Source organism: Phacochoerus africanus, chromosome 2 (assembly GCF_016906955.1).
Source record: "Phacochoerus africanus isolate WHEZ1 chromosome 2, ROS_Pafr_v1, whole genome shotgun sequence".
NCBI classification, from domain to species: Eukaryota; Metazoa; Chordata; class Mammalia; order Artiodactyla; family Suidae; genus Phacochoerus; species Phacochoerus africanus.
The window spans coordinates 188103184-188121781 of NC_062545.1; the positions used below are offsets into that span (position 1 = coordinate 188103184).

Here is an 18598-nt window from a genome sequence, read left to right on the forward strand (position 1 = left end):
GATCAAATTTGGGCTTTTTTTTTTTTTTTTTTTAACTAAAAGGGGAGTATCAAGTGTAAAAAGAAGTGGTTCCAAAGAGATTACAATGAATTCTCAGGCCAACACTATCATCAAAATAATGTGATGTGGAAGAACCCTGTCTTCTGAGGGCTTACAGTCTACATGTTAAGGGGTGCTATAGCATCTTATTATAGCCTGTGTCATCAAAGAACATAGAAAACAAAAGAACACTAAGGTTTATCTGTGGTTTCCATAAACAAACTTGTGATGCTATTAGAGTTTATTTTTTGTTTAAAATAAACTTTTTGTTATTATTAAAATAACACATATTCAAAGATAATAAAAAGACTCCCATGGGTCACCAGGTTTCTAAATAAAAAGTGTTATACTTAATTTATTTATAATAGGAGAAAAAATAAAGCAGAAAGAATTGCTGAACTTTAATTCTAGATTTCACTGGAGAATTACACAATGTCCTATTACTGTTAGGACTTGTCATCATATAGGACTTTCTAAAACTTTGTTTGAAGATAGTATTTTTTTTTTTTTTTTGCTTTTTAGGGCCTAACCTGTGGCATATGGAAGTTCCCAGGCTAAGGTTCAAATGAGAGCTACAGCTGCCAGCCTATGCCACAGCCACAACAATGCAGGATCCAAACTGCATCAGCAACCTACACCACAGCTCCTGGCAATGCTGGATCTTTAACCCACTGAGTGAGGCCAGGGATTGAACCCACAATCTCATGGTTCTTATCAAATTCCTTTCCACTAAGCCACAATGGGAACTCCCCAGAAGATAGTAATTTAAGGTCAGACTGCAACAATTTGATGAAAATGAAAAATATTTATAAAAGATAATGGTGATAAGTGTTTCAGATAGTTTATTGTTACTATATAGAAACACAACTAATTTTTGTGTGTTCATTGTTAAAGGATGACTGTTTTGTATCTAAGAAGTTGATTTTAACCTGACTTATCATGCAACTACTTAGTTTTAATATAAATAGCTTTTTACTACTGTGCTTACTTAAGAGTTTTAGGTGAATTTTTAACTTGGATTTTTTTATTTGTTTTCAGATAGCTAAAATTGGTGCTTTCTGCTGTGGCCTTAGCCTATGTAATCAGCACACAATTGTACTCTATGTTTTGTGCATAATACCATGGATTCTCTTTCGACTTTTAAAAGAGAAGGTGGGTTTTTGGGTAAAAATGAAAATTCATAATATTTCATTTATGCCCAGTATGACATTTACAGCATCAGAAAACATGGGGCTTTATTAATTTGGTTAGTTAGTATCATATAAAGCTTGATAGGATATCATTGAATCTAGACACATGGCATTAGGTAGTGTGAACATTTTAACAATATTAAATATTTTAATCCATAAACGTGAGATACCTTTTTTTTTGCCCCCCCCCTTTTTTTTTTTTGCTTTTTAGGGCTGCACCTGTGGCATATGGAAGTTCCCAGGCTAGGAGTCGAATCAGAGCTACAGCCACTGGCCTGTGCCACAGCCACAACCACAGCAATTCAGGATCCAATCTGCATCTGTGACGTACACCACAGCTCACAGCAATGCCAGATCCCCAACCCACCAAGAGAGGCCAGGGATTGAACCCATATCCTCATGAATCCTAGTTGGGTTCATTAACCACTGGGCCAAGAAGGGAACTCCTGAGATATCTTTTCATTTATTTGTATTGTCTTCAATTTCTTTCATCAATGTCTTAGAGTTTTCAGTATACAGATATTTTACCTCCTTGGGTAAATTTATTCCTAAGCATTTTATCGTTTTTGATGCTATCATAAACGAGATAGTTTTCTTTGTTTGTTTCAGATAGTTTATTGTTAGCATACAGAAACACAACTAATTTTTATGTGTTGATTTTGTTTCTTGTAACTTCCTTGAATTTATTCTAACAGTTTTTTGATGGAATTTTTAGGATAAGATCATGTCATCTGCAGAGACAATTTTACTTCTTCCTTTCTAGTTTGGATTCCTTTTATTTCTTTTCCTTGCCCGATTACTCTGACTCGGACTTGCAGTACATGGGTCATGAGAGTGGGCACCCTGGTCTTGTTCCTCATCTTAGAGGAGAATCTTTCAACCTGTCACCATTGAGTATGATGTTAGCTTGGGCTTGTCATATGTGGCTTTTATTATGTTAATCTATACCCCGGATCAGTTATATCAGAATTATCTTAAGGTGGGATCAGCCACTGGCTCAGCTTTGCAGATGGGCAGAACTGCTGGCTGAGATCTCTGCTCTGGCACTGCTGCAAGCAGGAAGGCAGTCTGCCATACCTGGAGACTGGTTGCTGTGAGTCCTGGTCCCTTCTCCATCTGTATCAGACCCAGAGGTGGAGCCCTGAAGGGCCCTCCCGCCCTGACTCTTGCAGTGGTCCTGTGACTGAGCCTCCCGCAGAACATCCTGCGGTGCTGGGGCAGCCAGATGGGACATCCACCTTGGGCTCTCTTTTCCCACTGGAAAAGCTGCAGTCCTGGAGAGTCCTCTCGGGGAGCACCGTTCTGGCCTCGGGGAGGGATGAGAGGGTCAGAGTGAGTGCCCCTCTATACTTCTCAGTCTCTGGACCAGGAGCACGCTTCAGCCTTAGCCGCACTCGCAGATTTTCATGATGGTGTCTCATGATGGTGTTTTGTGAGAAAGACTGAAGTTGGGAATGATTTATGTTGCCATCTTGATGGTGTCACCCTTAACAAGGCTTCTGATATCAAAGATGATGCATTCAGATATCAGAGAGTTACATTCTCTGACAAGAGCTTAAAAAGCAGATATTTTGTCTTCGTTTTTTGAAAGGCGAGCCATATTCTTGTATAAAACATGCAAGACTCAGAGTTGACAAGCTAGGTGTCTGGTCTTAAAGGCTTGTATGCCCTGTACTTAGATGGGCTTCTGATGAATGCTGAAATCAGAGGAAGTATGACTCTCAAAGGACCTTTTATTTTCACTATTTAAAGAGCAGAGGCTAGAAAATAAGATCTATCAAAGCAGTGACAGGGAGTTGGATCTCACTGGTCAGGTGACCTGAGGCACAGCAGGAAATCCTGTGTCAGTTGACTGCAACCCTCAAGGCTCACTTAAATTATCTGGGAAGCTTTAAGAAAGTAAGAGAGAGAGGGTTGGGGGAGTGTAAGTATATGTATGTGTACATATATCTATAGATGTAGATATCTCTAAGTGTTCATGGATGTGTGTGTGAGATCCCACCCTAAAATAATTCTGATTTATTTGATCTGAGATGAGGCCCAGATATTGACATTTAAAAAACTCTCCTGGAGTTCCCGTCGTGGCGCAGTGGTTGACGAATCTGACTAGGAACCATGAGGTTGCGGGTTCAGTCCCTGCCCTTGCTCAGTGGGTTAACCATCCGGCGTTGCCGTGAGCTGTGGTGTGGGTCACAGATGCGGCTTGGATCCCGCGTTGCTGTGGCTCTGGCGTAGGCCGGGGGCTGCAGCTCTGATTCGACCCCTAGCCTGGGAACCTCCATATGCCGTGGGAGCAGCCCAAGAAATAGCAGAAAAAAAAGACCAAAAAAAAACTCTCCAGGTGATCCCAGTGTATGTGCAGCTAGGGCTCAGAACTACTCTCCTGCATTCTCTGAAATAGCTCTGATGTAATTGTTTCCCTATTTGTTTCCCACACAAAAGGAAAACTCTGCAGCAACTTCATCTTGCAATTCTAATTGAGCTTTATAATATGCAGAAACTGCCAAAATCTAAACATTTACTTTCTTTAAAGCTACTTTTAAAATTAGCAAAGGCATATATTGTTCATTTAGTTATTTCTTACATCTTTTTTCATGCCATCATTTTTATGGATCCTTTTACCACTATAAATATCAAATGAAATCAGTGCTGTAATAAAAAATACTCAATTTTCAATTAAGAATGTTTATTTGAGGGAGTTCCCATTGTGGCTTAGTGGAACAAATCTGACTAGCATCCATGAGGGCGAAGGTTCGATCCCTGGCCTTGGTCAGTGGGTTAAGGATTTGGTATTGCTGTGAGCTGTGGTGTAGGCCAGAGGCTTCAGCTCTGATTGGACTGGTACCCTAGGAATCTCCATATGCTGCGGGTGCAGCCCTAAAAAGACAAAAGACAAAAAAAAAAGTTTCTTTGAAAATGCTAATATAAGTCAACTGCTTTTCTACTTCTGGTGAATGTCAACCTTGGTTTTCATATTCATTGTTACCTATGAATTTCCCTTTTTTAAAGGAAAAAATGGCAATTTCCAATCATATTTTTTAAGAAACCTTTTTCTCAATTACTAAATTAGTCACTATTTGAATCATTGTAGTATACCAGGATTCTTTTGGACTTAATCTTTATAAAATTTTGGCAATATAGTCCTTTGTTTTAGAAATGTGCAGATGAGAAATATATCCTCTTTGAGGCAAGACTCTTACATATAACAACAAATTTCCTTTCTATATAGAAACTGAGAAGAAAAAAAAAGTATTTGGATGAACTGGGAGGTTATTTAAAAATTGGCTTTATGCCATGTATTTCCATGAAATGTCCAAAACCCTTATAGAACGGATATATTGTCAGTGTAGAATCATAAGAGAGTACATAGCTGAAGTCTGCTCTTGATGATGGTAACAAAGATGATGGGTATTAGAACAATAATTTGAGCATTTTCAAAACCAGCCAGACGCATAATCACTTCCAAGTGGGTTATCTCAGCTGTGTAACACTGCATGTCATGACATGGTTTTAAATGTAAAAGATGCAATAAACATGATACTTATGAGTCTTTGCTAATATTATTTGCTTCATTCAGATTTCACCTGCCATGCAAAGGCGTTCAGGCTGATGCAATTTTCTAGTAATCCACAGTAATCAGAAGGTTTAACATAGTATTCTGTGGTGACTTAATATAAATTGAGAGATCAGCTCTGAGTAAACATATTTGATGTTTTATTTGATGTTTTCCTTGATGTGTTCTTGAAGTTCCAGGATGGATCTGACTAAAATAAACATTGTCATACATGTGACACCATGTACTCTGATGCAGGAACTCTCCCTGGGCTCCTTGTTGAACTTGAGTCTGTTCTTCACTGCTGGTTTGCTGCCCTATATTTACCTTCCCATCTCATCCTACCTCCATCAAGCTCGTTGGACCTGGGGAGACCAGACAACATTGCTAGGATTTTTGACACATTTTCTCAGGGAAGAATATGGAACGTTCAGTCTGGTAAACTTACATTTAAAGTCCTTTTAAGGAAATAAGTGGCAAAACTTCAGTGGACCTTGAGTGAAAAAAAAAAAAAAAACGCAATCAGTGTTTATCAATGACAGTGTATGAATTTTCATTTATTTATATAACACACTTGCCCCCTGGAATGTGGCCTTTCAAATATGTTAGGAAAAAAAAAAAAAAAAAACTGAATCAGGAGTTCCCATCGTGGCGCAGTGGTTAATGAATCCGACTAGGAACCATGAGGTTGCGGGTTCGGTCCCTGCCCTTGCTCAGTGGGTTAACGATCCGGCGTTGCCGTGAGCTGTGGTGTAGATTGCAGACACGGCTCGGATCCCACGTTGCTGTGGCTCTGGTGTAGGCCAGTGGCTACAGCTCCGATTCGACCCCTAGCCTGGGAACCTCCAAAGAAATGGCAAAAAGACAAAAAAAAAAAAAAACAAACAAAAAAAAACAAAAACCTGAATCACTTAATCTGACATCATTCTGTTGTATACCTTGAATATATATTTCAGGATAACAAACATTAAAAAGACTGCTGCCAGTAGTTGAAGCATTTCTTGTTAGCATTGGGTACCACTTTGGGCTCTTGGTTGGTGATTTAAAATTCTTGGAAAAGATTTAAAAAAAAAAACCTCAAAATTTTTACTTTACTTTGACCAACTACTTCTCTCTCTTTAAAAAAACAAACAAAACAAAAACAAAAAAAAAACATACTTGATAAAGAGTGTTCATGTTAGTATTTACTGGAGGACAGAAATAGGTAAATGCTTCACAGCATATGATCTCACTAAGTGAAAACAGTGTGTTTTAAAGAATTTCAAAAGACCTTGCTTTCCCTAAGACATAAATTTGGGGAAAATACTGAATGTGGTTATATATAATGGTTATCTGAAAAGTGAAAGGATAAACAGACGGGATTTTACTTTAAGACAGACAGTTGTATCTGATTTTTCTTTCATGGTTTGTGGGTTTTGTATCTTACTTAAGAGGGTAAATCTGGAAAGACTGCAAATACTATGATACTGTTTATACAAAACTGTAAAGCATGTAAAAACAAAGCAATTTATTGCTCAAGGATACTTAAAAAGTAGTAAAACTATGTATTTTTAGAAGGTAGGGAAACAACTAACACAAAATTCAAGGTAGTAGTTACCACTGGGGGATAAGAAAGCCCTTTAAAGACTTTCTGAAATACCTTTATGGTATTCATGCAGTTCTGTTTCTTCAATGAGTGGTGAGTCTATAGATTTTTTAAAAAATCTTTATCCCCTAAATAGATATTATGTATGTTTTTTGTATGTAGGAGATATTTCATAATAAATCATTTAATAAAAGTATTATTATTTTTTGACTTAGAAAGATACTTTATACTCTGGTTTGCTTACTTTGGTTATATTCCATTAAGATACTGTGTGAGGGCCATTCCGGATTTGAAATGTGTATAATTCACACATAATTGTGAAATTATAGACAGGTGATAATAAGTTCTGATCAGAGTGCCCAAAAAAGAGCTTAAAGCTTGGACTCTGTAACAAAAGTGTGAAGTCTGCTAATTCATTAATGTGTTAATCATTCCTGCTGGAAGAGTCTAACTGATTTTTAGGCAATTATTATTTCTGAAATTATTCCTAAAGGGTGTCTGTGTTTAGTTTTCACTGACTTTAAAAAAAAAAAAAATCCAATAAGGCTCTGAAGTAAACACTTTGAATGAAGAGACAAGTGACATTGTATCTTTTAAATCAGGGTAATTAAGATACAGTAGCCTACCAAAGCTTCAGCTTAATGCTTGTGCAAATAAACTTTTCTCTTTTATGTTTAGGCCAAATCTGAAATAGGATCCAGTATGTCTGAAATATTGCTGTGAGTATGAAATATTTTCAAATATTTTTAAATGAATTCTTTATTAGTTCCTTTAAATGATTTTAGGAATTTCTGGAATTTGTGAAGCATTAGTCTGTATAAAATGAGCAACAAGTACAACAGGGAATAACAAGACTATTAGGAAACTATATAGAATCTATAAAATGAAAATGTTTCAACTTGGAGTTAGATGCAAAATTTCCCAATGTATTATTGCTTTATAAATAACTTATTCTTTGTTTATATCTTTTTTCTTTTAGAAACATTTTGTAATATTGTATTTAGCATAATTTAAACAATTATTTTCTTATTATTTTGGTTTGAGCTATGATCATTATTCACATCTTAATTTATTTAATGTTTTTAAGACTTTTTTTAGGCTGCCTTAAGCTGTATTTTTGACTTACATATCTTTAAACATCCAACCTTATTAGAGCGTGCTTAAGCAAATATATTTTCATCTATATTATCTACTAGTTTCTTTGAAAGATGGGTTAATATTTTCTTTAAAACCTACACAGGTTAAGACAACTTGAAAAATAGCATACTGATTCTATAATATTCTTATAATATTTTCAATATAAAATTGGGAATGAATAGGTTTCTCTAACACTGAAGTAATCACTTTATTAATTTGGAATTTACAGGACTACTTGAAAACTATTTTAAAAATACGCAGAAATATTTCAAATCTACATGTGAGGTAGTTCATGGGTTCTATTTCTATCTTGTTCATTTGCTAGCTTGCTTACTTCCTTCCATACATCCTTGGTTTCTTTTTATTTTCTTATAGAGCACTTTATTTATTTATTTATCTTTTTTAGGACTGCACCAGTGGCATATGAAGGTTCCCAGGCTAGAGGTTGAATTGGACCTACAGCTGCCAGTCTACACCACAGCCACAGCAAGGCAGGATTTGAACCACATCTGTGAACTACACCACAGCTCACAGCAACGCCGGATCCTTAACCCACTGAGCAAGGCCAGGGATCGAACCTGTGTCCTGATGGATCCTAGTCAGATTCGTTTCCACTGAGCCATGACAGGAACTCCCTTCATTTCTTTTTAAATTACTTTCTTCTACTCAAAAAATGAAACATAATTATAATAGAAAATTTAGAAAATAGAGGTAAGCAAACCAAGAAAATTAAAATTACCTATAATTCCAACCTGCAGAGATAACCACTGTTCTTAATCCAGTAATATTTCTATCTATATCCTTCCAATATTTTTTATAGTTTTGCTTGTTTTTAAAAATGAAATCATAATATACATTGTTTTGTTAGCCTGCTGTTTTTCATTTAATACAATGTCTTGAAAATATTTCCCTGCCACCAATTATTCTTATATAGCATTTTGATGATTGTAAGTAATTGATGTTAAATATTTATTTTATGTCTGACAGACTTTTTTTTTTTTTTTGTCTTTTTGCCGTTTCTTGGGCCATTCCCACAGCATATGGAGGTTCCCAGGCTAGGGGTCTAATTGGAGCTGTAGCTGCTGGCCTACGCCACAGCCACAGCAACACCAGATCAGAGCCATGTCTGTGAACTACACCACAGCTCACAGCAACGCCGGATCCTTAACCCACTGAGCAAGGGCAGGGATTGAACCCTCAACCTCATGGTTCCTAGTCGGATTCGTTAACCACTGCGCCACAATGGGAACTCCCTGACAGAGACTTTTGTGCCTCCTTTTTCTTTTCTGTTGGGGAGAAGGTAGCAAGAAGCTCGGTTTCGCTTTTAAAGATAAAAGCAGCTTTTGCAGTATCTCTGGGCTTTTCCTTTGTTCTGCTTTCCTCCACAGCAAAAGACTCCCTGCTACACTCAGGATCACTGGTATATTTTGCCTTAACAAATCCCACATGAATCTAAGGAAGCCTCAAGAGTCATCCTGGACGACACATCTACGTGCCATCAGCTGCACATAAAAGTCATCTACTGGGGAACTTAAAGGCCTCCTTTACATTGAAATAATAGTAGTTAGGCCTTATACCCAGACAAAAAGACTTGACAAAAGTGATGACCACTCACACCGATGCTTTGTTCAAATGAAATCATAATGTGGAATCAAGGCATAATCTAGCACCCTTCTGACTGAGAATTTCTAGTCTTTAATTGTTTCAGGTGGACAGGAGTGTCGAGAAAGGCAACTCATAATTAACTTACTAGAAAATCCTTCCACATGATGGAACCTGATCATCTACCCTTTCCCAGTCAAGCAAATTACATCCTTTCCCCATGCATACCTTTAAATTGCATTGCATACTGGAAATTACTGAATCTAACCCTAGGCAGTGACATGTTTTAGAGCTTACATTTAAGCAACAGATCTCCAAGAATTAATTTTGAGACCGACTTTATTCCTTTTGAAGAATGGTTTGAAATGGGCCTTGTGCTAGAATCAATTTTTCAAGTGTATTTGAAAACGAGGAAGGTTATCTTCTCGGAGTAGACGAGTCTCCATTAGTAAAATACATATTGTGGTTTCCATAATTATGGCATCACATTTTCTCCAGTAAAACTGCCAGTAGGGAAAAGAAAGTTCCTTGAGATGGTAAATAAAGTCATTTCGTTGTAAAAAATTGGAGACTGCTATTTGAGAACTCAGATAACACTTGGAAAATGCTTATTAGCTAATGAAATAATTTAGATTAATTGTAGGGGAAAAAAAGGTACATTTCTTGGAGATTGCTTGCTTAACTGTATTTTGAACCAAATAATATAGAAAACAAGAAAGGCTTTTAAGGAAGAAAATAACCCAGAAAAGGATGGTTGGAGATCACTTTTTTTGTCCTTTTTTCTTCATGACTGGATCTCTAGAAAACTATTTGCATTAGTTTTGTTCTCAGTTGCTAAATCACTGGAGGCCATGTCTGTTTCCAGTGCCAACAGCAAAAAGTTCAAAAACCCATTCACTTGACTTCTTATTAAACTCATCTAGGATACAAATTGGTTTATAATATCAGTGGAGCACACCAATATCAAAAATACCAAAGAATTATTTGCTCTTATCTTAGCCCAAACTGTGTAAGTTAGTAATCGAATGATACAACTGGAAAACATCTATGAGCTAATTAACACTTTCTTGTGGTTCTTTTTCTCTGAAATTAAAAGAATGCAAAATAATTTTAAAATCCGACTCTAGGCTTTAAAATTACTTGGTGCACAGTCAGATTATTCTACAAAGATGCTTTATTTGGAACTAACAAAGTTGTTTTCTCCCAACAATAAGTTAGATTGTCTTTTCTAGATCTCAAGTGACAAATATGAGGACCCAGCTCTCATTCAACATTCAAGCCCTTGCAGTTTGGGCAAACATATGTTTAGCAAGAAAGTGAGTAATATAATTCCTTTCCTGTTATTTTTCCCATGTTCATTAATTGAATTAATATATTCAAAATGTCATTATTGAACATAGCCAATAGTATTTTATATTCCAAATAAATGACTCTAACTACTTCTATTAAGGCAAATTTGTGTTGCTTTTTTGCTTGTTTGTTTTTCTGATTATAAATTAATGACTTTGAAAGATTAAGCAGTATATTTTAATCTAACTAGGTGACAAAAAGACAAAAATAAATAAATAAATAAGGAGTTCCCGTCGTGGCTCAGTGGTTAATGTATCCAACCAGGAACAATGAGGTCGCAGGTTCAATCCCTGGCCTCCCTCAGTGGGTTAGGGATCCGGCGTTGCCATGAGCTGCGGTGTAGGTTGCAGATGAGGCTCGGATCCCGCGTTGCTGTGGCTCTGGCATAGGCCAGAGGCTACAGCTCCGATTAGACCCTTAGCCTGGGAACCTCCATAGGCCTTAGGTGCGGCCCTTGAAAAGACAATAAATAATAAATAGATAATCTAACTAGCCGAGCTATCTGATGTCTTACTCTGGTTTGATCTCTTACTTGTCCCATAGCCAATTACTATTTTGTTTTGTTTTGTTGTTTTTTTTTTCTTTCTTTTTAGGTCTGCACCTGCGGCATATGGAAGCTGCTGGGCTAAGGGTCGAATCAGAGCTGCAGCTTCCAGCCTACACCACAGCCATGGCATGGCAATGCAGGAGGATCCAAGCCGTGTCTGTGACCTACAGTGCATCTTGTAGCAACTCTGGCTCCTTAACCCACTGAGTGAGACCAGGGATAGAACCCACATCCTCATGGATATTAGTTGGGTTCTTAACCTGCTAAGCCACAACAGAAACTCCAGCCAGTTACTATGTTGCTTTACAAAAGAAGCAAACAAAAATTGAAACTCCCCTGAAGATAAAAGCAACCTCCATTGATAAAGGAAACCTAAGAATATATAGCATTATTAACCACCATTAATTTATTCATTTACTTTCTAGTTTGTTGAATATATTTTTATGTAAATGTGTATTTGTATAAACATTTATAGTTTTGTTTTCTTACATTTAACATTATATCGTGAGCATTTTCTCATACCATAAAATATACTTAGAATCATTTAAATTTCTGCATAATATTCCATCCTTTAACCCAGGAAAATTAATTTAAATGTTCTCCTATTTGAGGATCTTAGATTGCTTCTATTTTTTCCACTATCTTAAGTAATACTAAAATATTTTTGTGGATTAATTCTTATCCACATTTCTGGTTTCTGCTTAAAAATTTATGCCCTAAGGATCCAGCGTTGCAGTGAGCTGTGGTGTAGGTCGCAGACACAGCTTGGATCTGGTGTTGCTGTGACTGTGGCTGTGGCCAGCAGCTACAGCTCCAATTGGACCCCTAGCCTGGGAGCCTCCATATGTTGTGGGTGCAGCCCAAAAGCAAAAAAAAAAAAATTATGCCCACATGTGAAACTATAAGATCAATCAGTGTGAATATTTTTCAGGTTCTTGATGTGTATTATCAAATTAACTTCTCTTGGAGTTCCCGTCGTGGCGCAGTGGTTAACGAATCCGACTAGGAACCATGAGGTTGCGGCTTCGGTCCCTGCCCTTGCTCAGTGGGTTAACGATCCGGCGTTGCCGTGAGCTGTGGTGTGGGTCACAGACGCAGCTCGGATCCCATGTTGCTGTGGCTCTGGCGTAGGCCAGTGGCTACAGCTCCAATTCGACCCCTAGCCTGGGAACCTCCATATGCTGCGGGAGCGGCCCAAAGAAATAGCAAAAAGACAAAAAAAAATTAACTTTTCTTGAACATTGTACTAACATATATTCACATACAATTGCATTCTCACCAGCACTAAGATTTGTCATTTTAAAATCTTTATTATTTTGATGCAAGAAATGATTCTTTTGTATATGTTTAGTTACATCTTAAATTTAACAAGACTAGTAATTTATATTTCTTCTGCAGATTTTAACTTCCTGTCTTTTGCTACATAGTTCCAAGTTATGTTGTCCACAATATGTAGTGCTATGTGTAGTTTATTACCATGCTTTAGTTATGTATTCCAATTTATATTTTTAAAACCAAAGATCTTCCTTTTTTTCTACTTAGAAATGGAAAGTTTTATAGTTCCAAATATTTTTCCTATAGTTTAAAACTATGTAATATTACTATTGATATTCATGTCATGTAAATAATTTTTGACATATTTTAATTTTTTTATAGGGACAGACAGAACCCACCATTAGCATGGCTTTTTACTGGAATGTTTTGCATTTATTCATTGTTCTTTGCTTGGAGGGCAAATCTAGATATTTCAAAACCACTTTTCATGGGTGTGGTAAGTTTTACCTAGATATATCCTTTGACCTAAAAGCTTGTGAAGAATGTAAAAATTTGTCTTTCATAAATCTTGTAGAATAGCAAGTTATCTCAGAAATAGTTAAAATTATGTATACTTTATTATAACTCAGAAATTAAATTATTGAACCAGTAAGGCTAAGGCTTCTGTTTGGGGAAGGGGGGGGTGGATGAAGCACTGTTTAATTAACACAGTAGTTAAATAGAAAAATAAATAAGGTAAATTTAAGTTAGTCATTTCATATGTGTGCTTGCAGATATAGGTACTACTGCATTTCTCCTGGAATTTTTTGTTTGTTTGTTTGTTTTGCCACACCCACAGCACACAGGAGTTCCAGGGCCAGGGATTAAACCTGTGCCACAGCAGTGACAATGCTGGATCCTTAACCCACTGCCCTACCAAGGAACTCCTGGAACTTTTTTAAAAAAACAGCAAAGAAGTACAGGTTGTAATTAGGGGCTCTACCAACATACTCCTTATTTCCTACCTCACCAGTCCAAGCCTGTACAAAAGAGCAACTATTTTTCTGTTTTCCCCTGATTACCATGTCTGACATTAGAGTATTTCTTTTCCTTATTAATAGACACTCTGTAAATATAGATAGCTCTTTTTTGACAGCTGAAACCAACTGTATGTGTGCGTTCAAGAGGCCCAATGACTAAAACCTTACTTGATCACCTGAGTTCTAAATCAATTGAGAACAAGCTAAACCAGTACCCTGAGTGGGAGAATCACCTTTGTTACCAATGACACTGAGAGTGGAGAATGCGTTAATACCTGTGGTTGAGGGATTCCCCCCATCCTGCATCCCCAAATGGACAGTCAGGCAGTGCTGCACAGGGCAGGGCTCTCCCCACCTCAGCTCCCCCTCACCCCAGAGCCTGCCCCTGGACAAGTACTTCTTGTGGGCACCTCACCTCCAAGAGGAAGAGGGAGGAAAGAGAAAGAGCTAAGCAGCGCAGCCCCAGTTCCCTGACTCCCCAGTCAGCTCAGGGTCTGACAGCCCTTCTGCTGAGGGTAGAGAGGCCAGGAGTGTTGTACTAGTGCAGCTTCTCCACAGGGAAGGAAACAGCAGGAGTAAAGCAAAAGCATTTCTCCACCTCACCGACTTTGCATGTTGGAATAAAGAGTTCATGATGAAACTCTTAGTATAGAAAAGAACCTAAAGAAAAGTATAGAAAAGGATCCAAAAAGGGAGATGAGATGGGGAAGAAGCAATGCTTGCATGTTGAAAAGTGACATGGAGTTGGGTTGGGGAAGTCAGTAAAGAAGACCTAAATGACACAAGGCATAAGCAACTAAATGCATGCAGTATGTTTTTAAAATATATAAACACCTGATAGACTGCATGAACCAGTCAACTGGGTGCACTGTTTGCATGCCTCTTCCGCAGGTGGAACGATTTTGGATGCAGAGCAATGCAGTGGTGGCTGTCCTCGCTGGCATCGGTTTGGCTGCACTTGTTTCTGAGAGTAACCGGGTGCTGAACACCAATGGGCTCCAGTTTCTGGAATGGCTTTCAGCAACTCTTTTTGTAACTTACCAAATATATTCTAATTATAGGTAACACATGGTTATTTTTATGAAAAGTGGCACTTGAGCCAGAGACATTTGGATATTTAGATTCTAGGATTTTAACTTCCACTAGTTTTCAAAGCGAGACAGCTTATTCTGAATGCAGTAGATCTTAAACTTTCAAACAAGAATCTCAGCATGAGTGATGGGTAGTTTCAGGGCATTGCAAAGGATTTGGTGGTACCTGTAAAATATTTATATATATCCCCTAGGGAATCCTAGAGATACATCACAGAATATGGAGTATATGTAAAATTTCACAAATTAAAATACCGCTTAGACCTGAAATTAACACAACATTGTAAATCAACTATATTTCTGTAAAAAAATTTTTTTAAATAAAATACCACTTAGGTGGAGAGTAAAGACATTTGGGCTTTTTTTGAATGCCCTAAAATAATTCACTTTATGCTTCAAAGATTTCATCTTTTGAGTAATACTTGGCCCTCATCTGGTATACTCTACAGTAGTGTATACTAAGTGTTTTAAATAAACAAAGTTGTAAAAGTTTCTTAACCCTTATGCATTATTAATATTACATATATTTTTCAAGATCTGCTTAATAACCATTATAATGAAAGCCTCAATGTAACATAAAAGATAAAAGTTTTGATGACAATAATAAATAAAAGTTTAGATGACAGTTCATTTATTTGCAGCAGCATTAAGTAAACATTACAAAAGTGGAAGAGTGTACTGGAGTTTTGCTATAAGAGATTTGACTAGTACTTTAAAAGCTTACAGTTCCCCCTTCCAACTTAACTTTAAAAACTGATGTTCTTTATAATACTGAGGAAGAGCCAGCATGAGGGAGGCCATGTCAACCAGGAGGCCTTGTGGGAAGGGGAGGCAGGTCCCAGATACAACTCCATGGCCAGCTCAGGAAGGGTTTGCCAAGCCTACAGTCAGTTGGTTCCCCATCCTTTTTCATCCCAGTCCTCTTCTGGCTCAGGTCTTTAGGGCAATTCAGGTCCTACACCAGGGATGCCTGCACCAGCTGAGTGTTTTTATTTTGTTTTGATTCTTTTTTGCCCCAGGTGAATGGAATAGATATCATCTTTGCTGGGTGGCAGAATGTGAGGCATCACCTTGTAAAGTCGAGGATCACAATAAAAAATAGTTGCAAGAGTTACAGAGGCAAGGATAATATTTTGTTCCTGGAGTGTTTGTTTATTTGCTTTGTGATGCCAACCCAGTGATTCAGTTTTAGGCTGTGTTTCTCAACACTATTACACGTAACAGACCTGATCATAACAGGAAAGACATTGCTTGTTCATTTTTTGATGTTTTTACTCTCTTGTGTTCTTTTCCATTTTTCATGGAAAGCTCTCAGAATTCATGCCAGTTTTTCCTTTGAAGTTAGAAAGTCCACTTCCTCATTGAAAAGAGGTGTGTTACTGTTGCTGGCAGTAGCAGTTAATGCCTGGAGAGAAGTAAACATCTCAACCAGTTATTCCTTTCCTTTCTTCTCACTGGTGTCATTCCCCAGTGATTTCTTTTTTTTTTTTTTTTAATTTTATTTTAGGGCTGCACCTGCAGCATATGGAAGTTCCCAGGCTAGCAGTCAAATTGGAGCTGTAGGAGTTCCCGTCGTGGTGCAGTGGTTAACGAGTCTGACTAGGAACCATGAGGTTGCGGGTTCGGTCCCTGCCCTTGCTCAGTGGGTTAACGATCCGGCGTTGCCGTGAGCTGTGGTGTAGGTTGCAGACGCGTCTCGGATCCTGCGTTGCTGTGGCTCTGGCGTAGGCCGGTGGCTACAGATCCGATTCGACCCCTAGCCTGGGAACCTCCATATGCCGCGGGAGCGGCCCAAGAAATAGCAAAAAGACCAAAAAAAAAAAAATTCGAGCTGTAGCCACTGGCCTACACCACAGCCATAGCAACACCAGACCTGAGCTGTGTCTGCAACCTACACCGCAGCTCTTGGCAATGCTGGATTCTTAACCCACTGAGCAAGGCCAGGGATCGAACCTGCGTCCTCATGGATGCTAGTCAGACTCATCTCCGCTGAGCCATGATGAGAACTCTCCCCAGAGATTTCTCAGTCTAGAAGGGAGAGGAACACAGGGAGCCTGTGGTCCAGGGAGAGTTGGAAAGGATCAACCTGTATGTGCAGTAAAGTCAAACAGATGTACAAATTTTTGCCAGAAACTGGCAGGTTTCCTTTTGCATTTCTGAAAGTTCTTTTGAATTAAATGGAATCAACATGAAACTACCTTAAACTCCAAGTGGAATCAGAGAACTGATTAGAGTACTGACTGATTCCCTTTTTATGGAATTGATTATAAATTCCAGAAGTAAAGCAGTATGCTGATTTCTTTTCAATTGCACAATTAGTTCCTTTTTTTTTCCAGTTAGTAGTGTTCCCTTTTCAAATATATGCATACTCTTAGAAGATTAAATTAAAATATTTTAAAACACTAAATGTAGATTGTGTGATGGGAAAGGAATGAAATGGGAGATAAGTCCAGTCTTATTAAAACTAAAGCAGTGTGTTGCTATCTTAATATTTTGTGATCCTTTTATTTAGCATTTGTGACCAAAGGACCAACTATGTGATCGATAAGTTTGCAAAGAACCTTCTAGCCTCTATGCCTCAGGGTGCGATTATCTTACTCAGAGGAGATCTGCCAGGGAATTCTCTCCGATACCTGCATTATTGCGAGGGACTGAGGCCAGATATTTCTTTAGTGGATCAGGAAGTAAGTATATGAAAAAACAGAATGTAGTAATAACATTCTTTTTTTTTTTTTTTTTTTGCTTTTTAGGGCTGCACTTCCTGGGCATATGGAAGTTCCCAGGCTAGGAGTCAAATCGGAGCTGTAGCTGCTGGCCTACACCACAACTCACTGCAACGCTGGATCCTTAACCTACTGAACGAGGCCAGGGATTGAACCTACATCCTCGTGGATATTGGCTGGATTTGTTTCCCCTGTGCCACAATGGAAACTCTGTAATAGCAATCATTTTAAAACATATGTTTTTTTAAAGAACTCTTTTTTTTTTTTTAAACAGCAAATGGCAGTTTCCATGATCACTCTTAGGTAAAATATGTATCACATTCTTTTATTTTAACTAATAGGAAAAGTCATGAGTTGCTTCTTTTTTTTCTTTGTTTAAACTGAGTGTTTTAAGAGTTAATATGTTTCATATTAGATTCAAATAACATCCTAGATCTTTAGTTTACATGATAGACCATGAAAATACTGTGTTGCAAATTTATTTTTAAATTGTTCTTTACATCCAGCCAACTCAACCATTCAAATTAACACTGCCCACTGCTCCAGTGATTAAAATAAATTAGGTTGGCTATAAAATAAGTCAAACTGCAGGTAAGTAAACATTTCACTCAAAATAGAAATTATTAATCACAATTCTGCTATAAAATGTGTGTGTGAATTTTGTTGCTCTTATGACAAAAAGCATGTTTGGAGAGGACTTGTAACCATTCAAGGTCTATTAAAATAATCTTCTGGAACTAAGAAAATATATTTAAACTGTAGGATTTATTATTTAAACCATAAATAGTTAAAAGGGAACAAACATTTCTCTGGTGTTTTTAGAATAGTCATCAGGAAAAGAGAAATTCTTAACCTTGAAAAAATACCATTAGTTTGAGTGAGCAAACTCTTAGGCACAATACTTATTTAACAAATTTCATTCATTTAACGTGAATAATTAAAATGCTTTGAGGACACTAAAACAGATTTTCAAATATGGGGCATTTGAAAATTATACACATTTTTATATGCAGTTTGCACTTATATCATGCACCTCTGGAGATGATTAATTTGATCTTCAGTCTAGCATCTGACAAAAGCTAGATCATTTGTTGATAATATGGTATCATACTATGATCTTAAATGCTGTTTGGAATAACAGCTACTATGGTTGAGAAGCTTGGATTTCCAAGTTAATTAGGCCTAAATTCAAGTCCTCATCATCTCACTTCTTAGATATCTGACTTGGGGCTAATGATTTTTTCCTCTTAGAGCTCTGTTTCCTTATCTCTAAAATGGAAATGATCATTGTAAAAATAAGTTAGGATGCTTCTGAATGTAAGAAACAGTCCCTGACTAAGAGTACCTTAAATTATTGGAGTTTTTAATCTCACAGAACAAGTGGTCTGGAAAGAGGAGGTTTTAGGATTGATAATACAAGCAGTTCCATGACATAAGTGTTCTGGGGCAGCTCCTCTCCCTCTCTCTGTGCTGGAAGTAACAAGTGT

The 18598-nt window shown here is 37.4% G+C and overlaps 1 protein-coding gene across 6 annotated transcripts in view; it reads left to right on the forward strand.

The window, feature by feature from the left end:
- The window catches only part of TMEM260 (transmembrane protein 260), a 62971-nt gene that overhangs the window by 26715 nt on the left and 17658 nt on the right, over window positions 1-18598 (forward strand). For 3 of the 6 annotated variants that reach the window (XM_047767426.1, XM_047767422.1, XM_047767421.1), the window contains exons 5-11: window positions 1078-1191; window positions 5041-5220; window positions 7046-7086; window positions 10339-10422; window positions 12660-12774; window positions 14189-14358; window positions 16901-17072. In XM_047767426.1, the coding sequence (XP_047623382.1) occupies window positions 1078-1191; window positions 5041-5220; window positions 7046-7086; window positions 10339-10422; window positions 12660-12774; window positions 14189-14358; window positions 16901-17072 (876 nt within the window). The remainder of the gene's footprint in view (window positions 1-1077; window positions 1192-5040; window positions 5221-7045; window positions 7087-10338; window positions 10423-12659; window positions 12775-14188; window positions 14359-16900; window positions 17073-18598) is intronic. The other 3 variants (XM_047767423.1, XM_047767425.1, XM_047767424.1) reach the window with 3 other exon arrangements.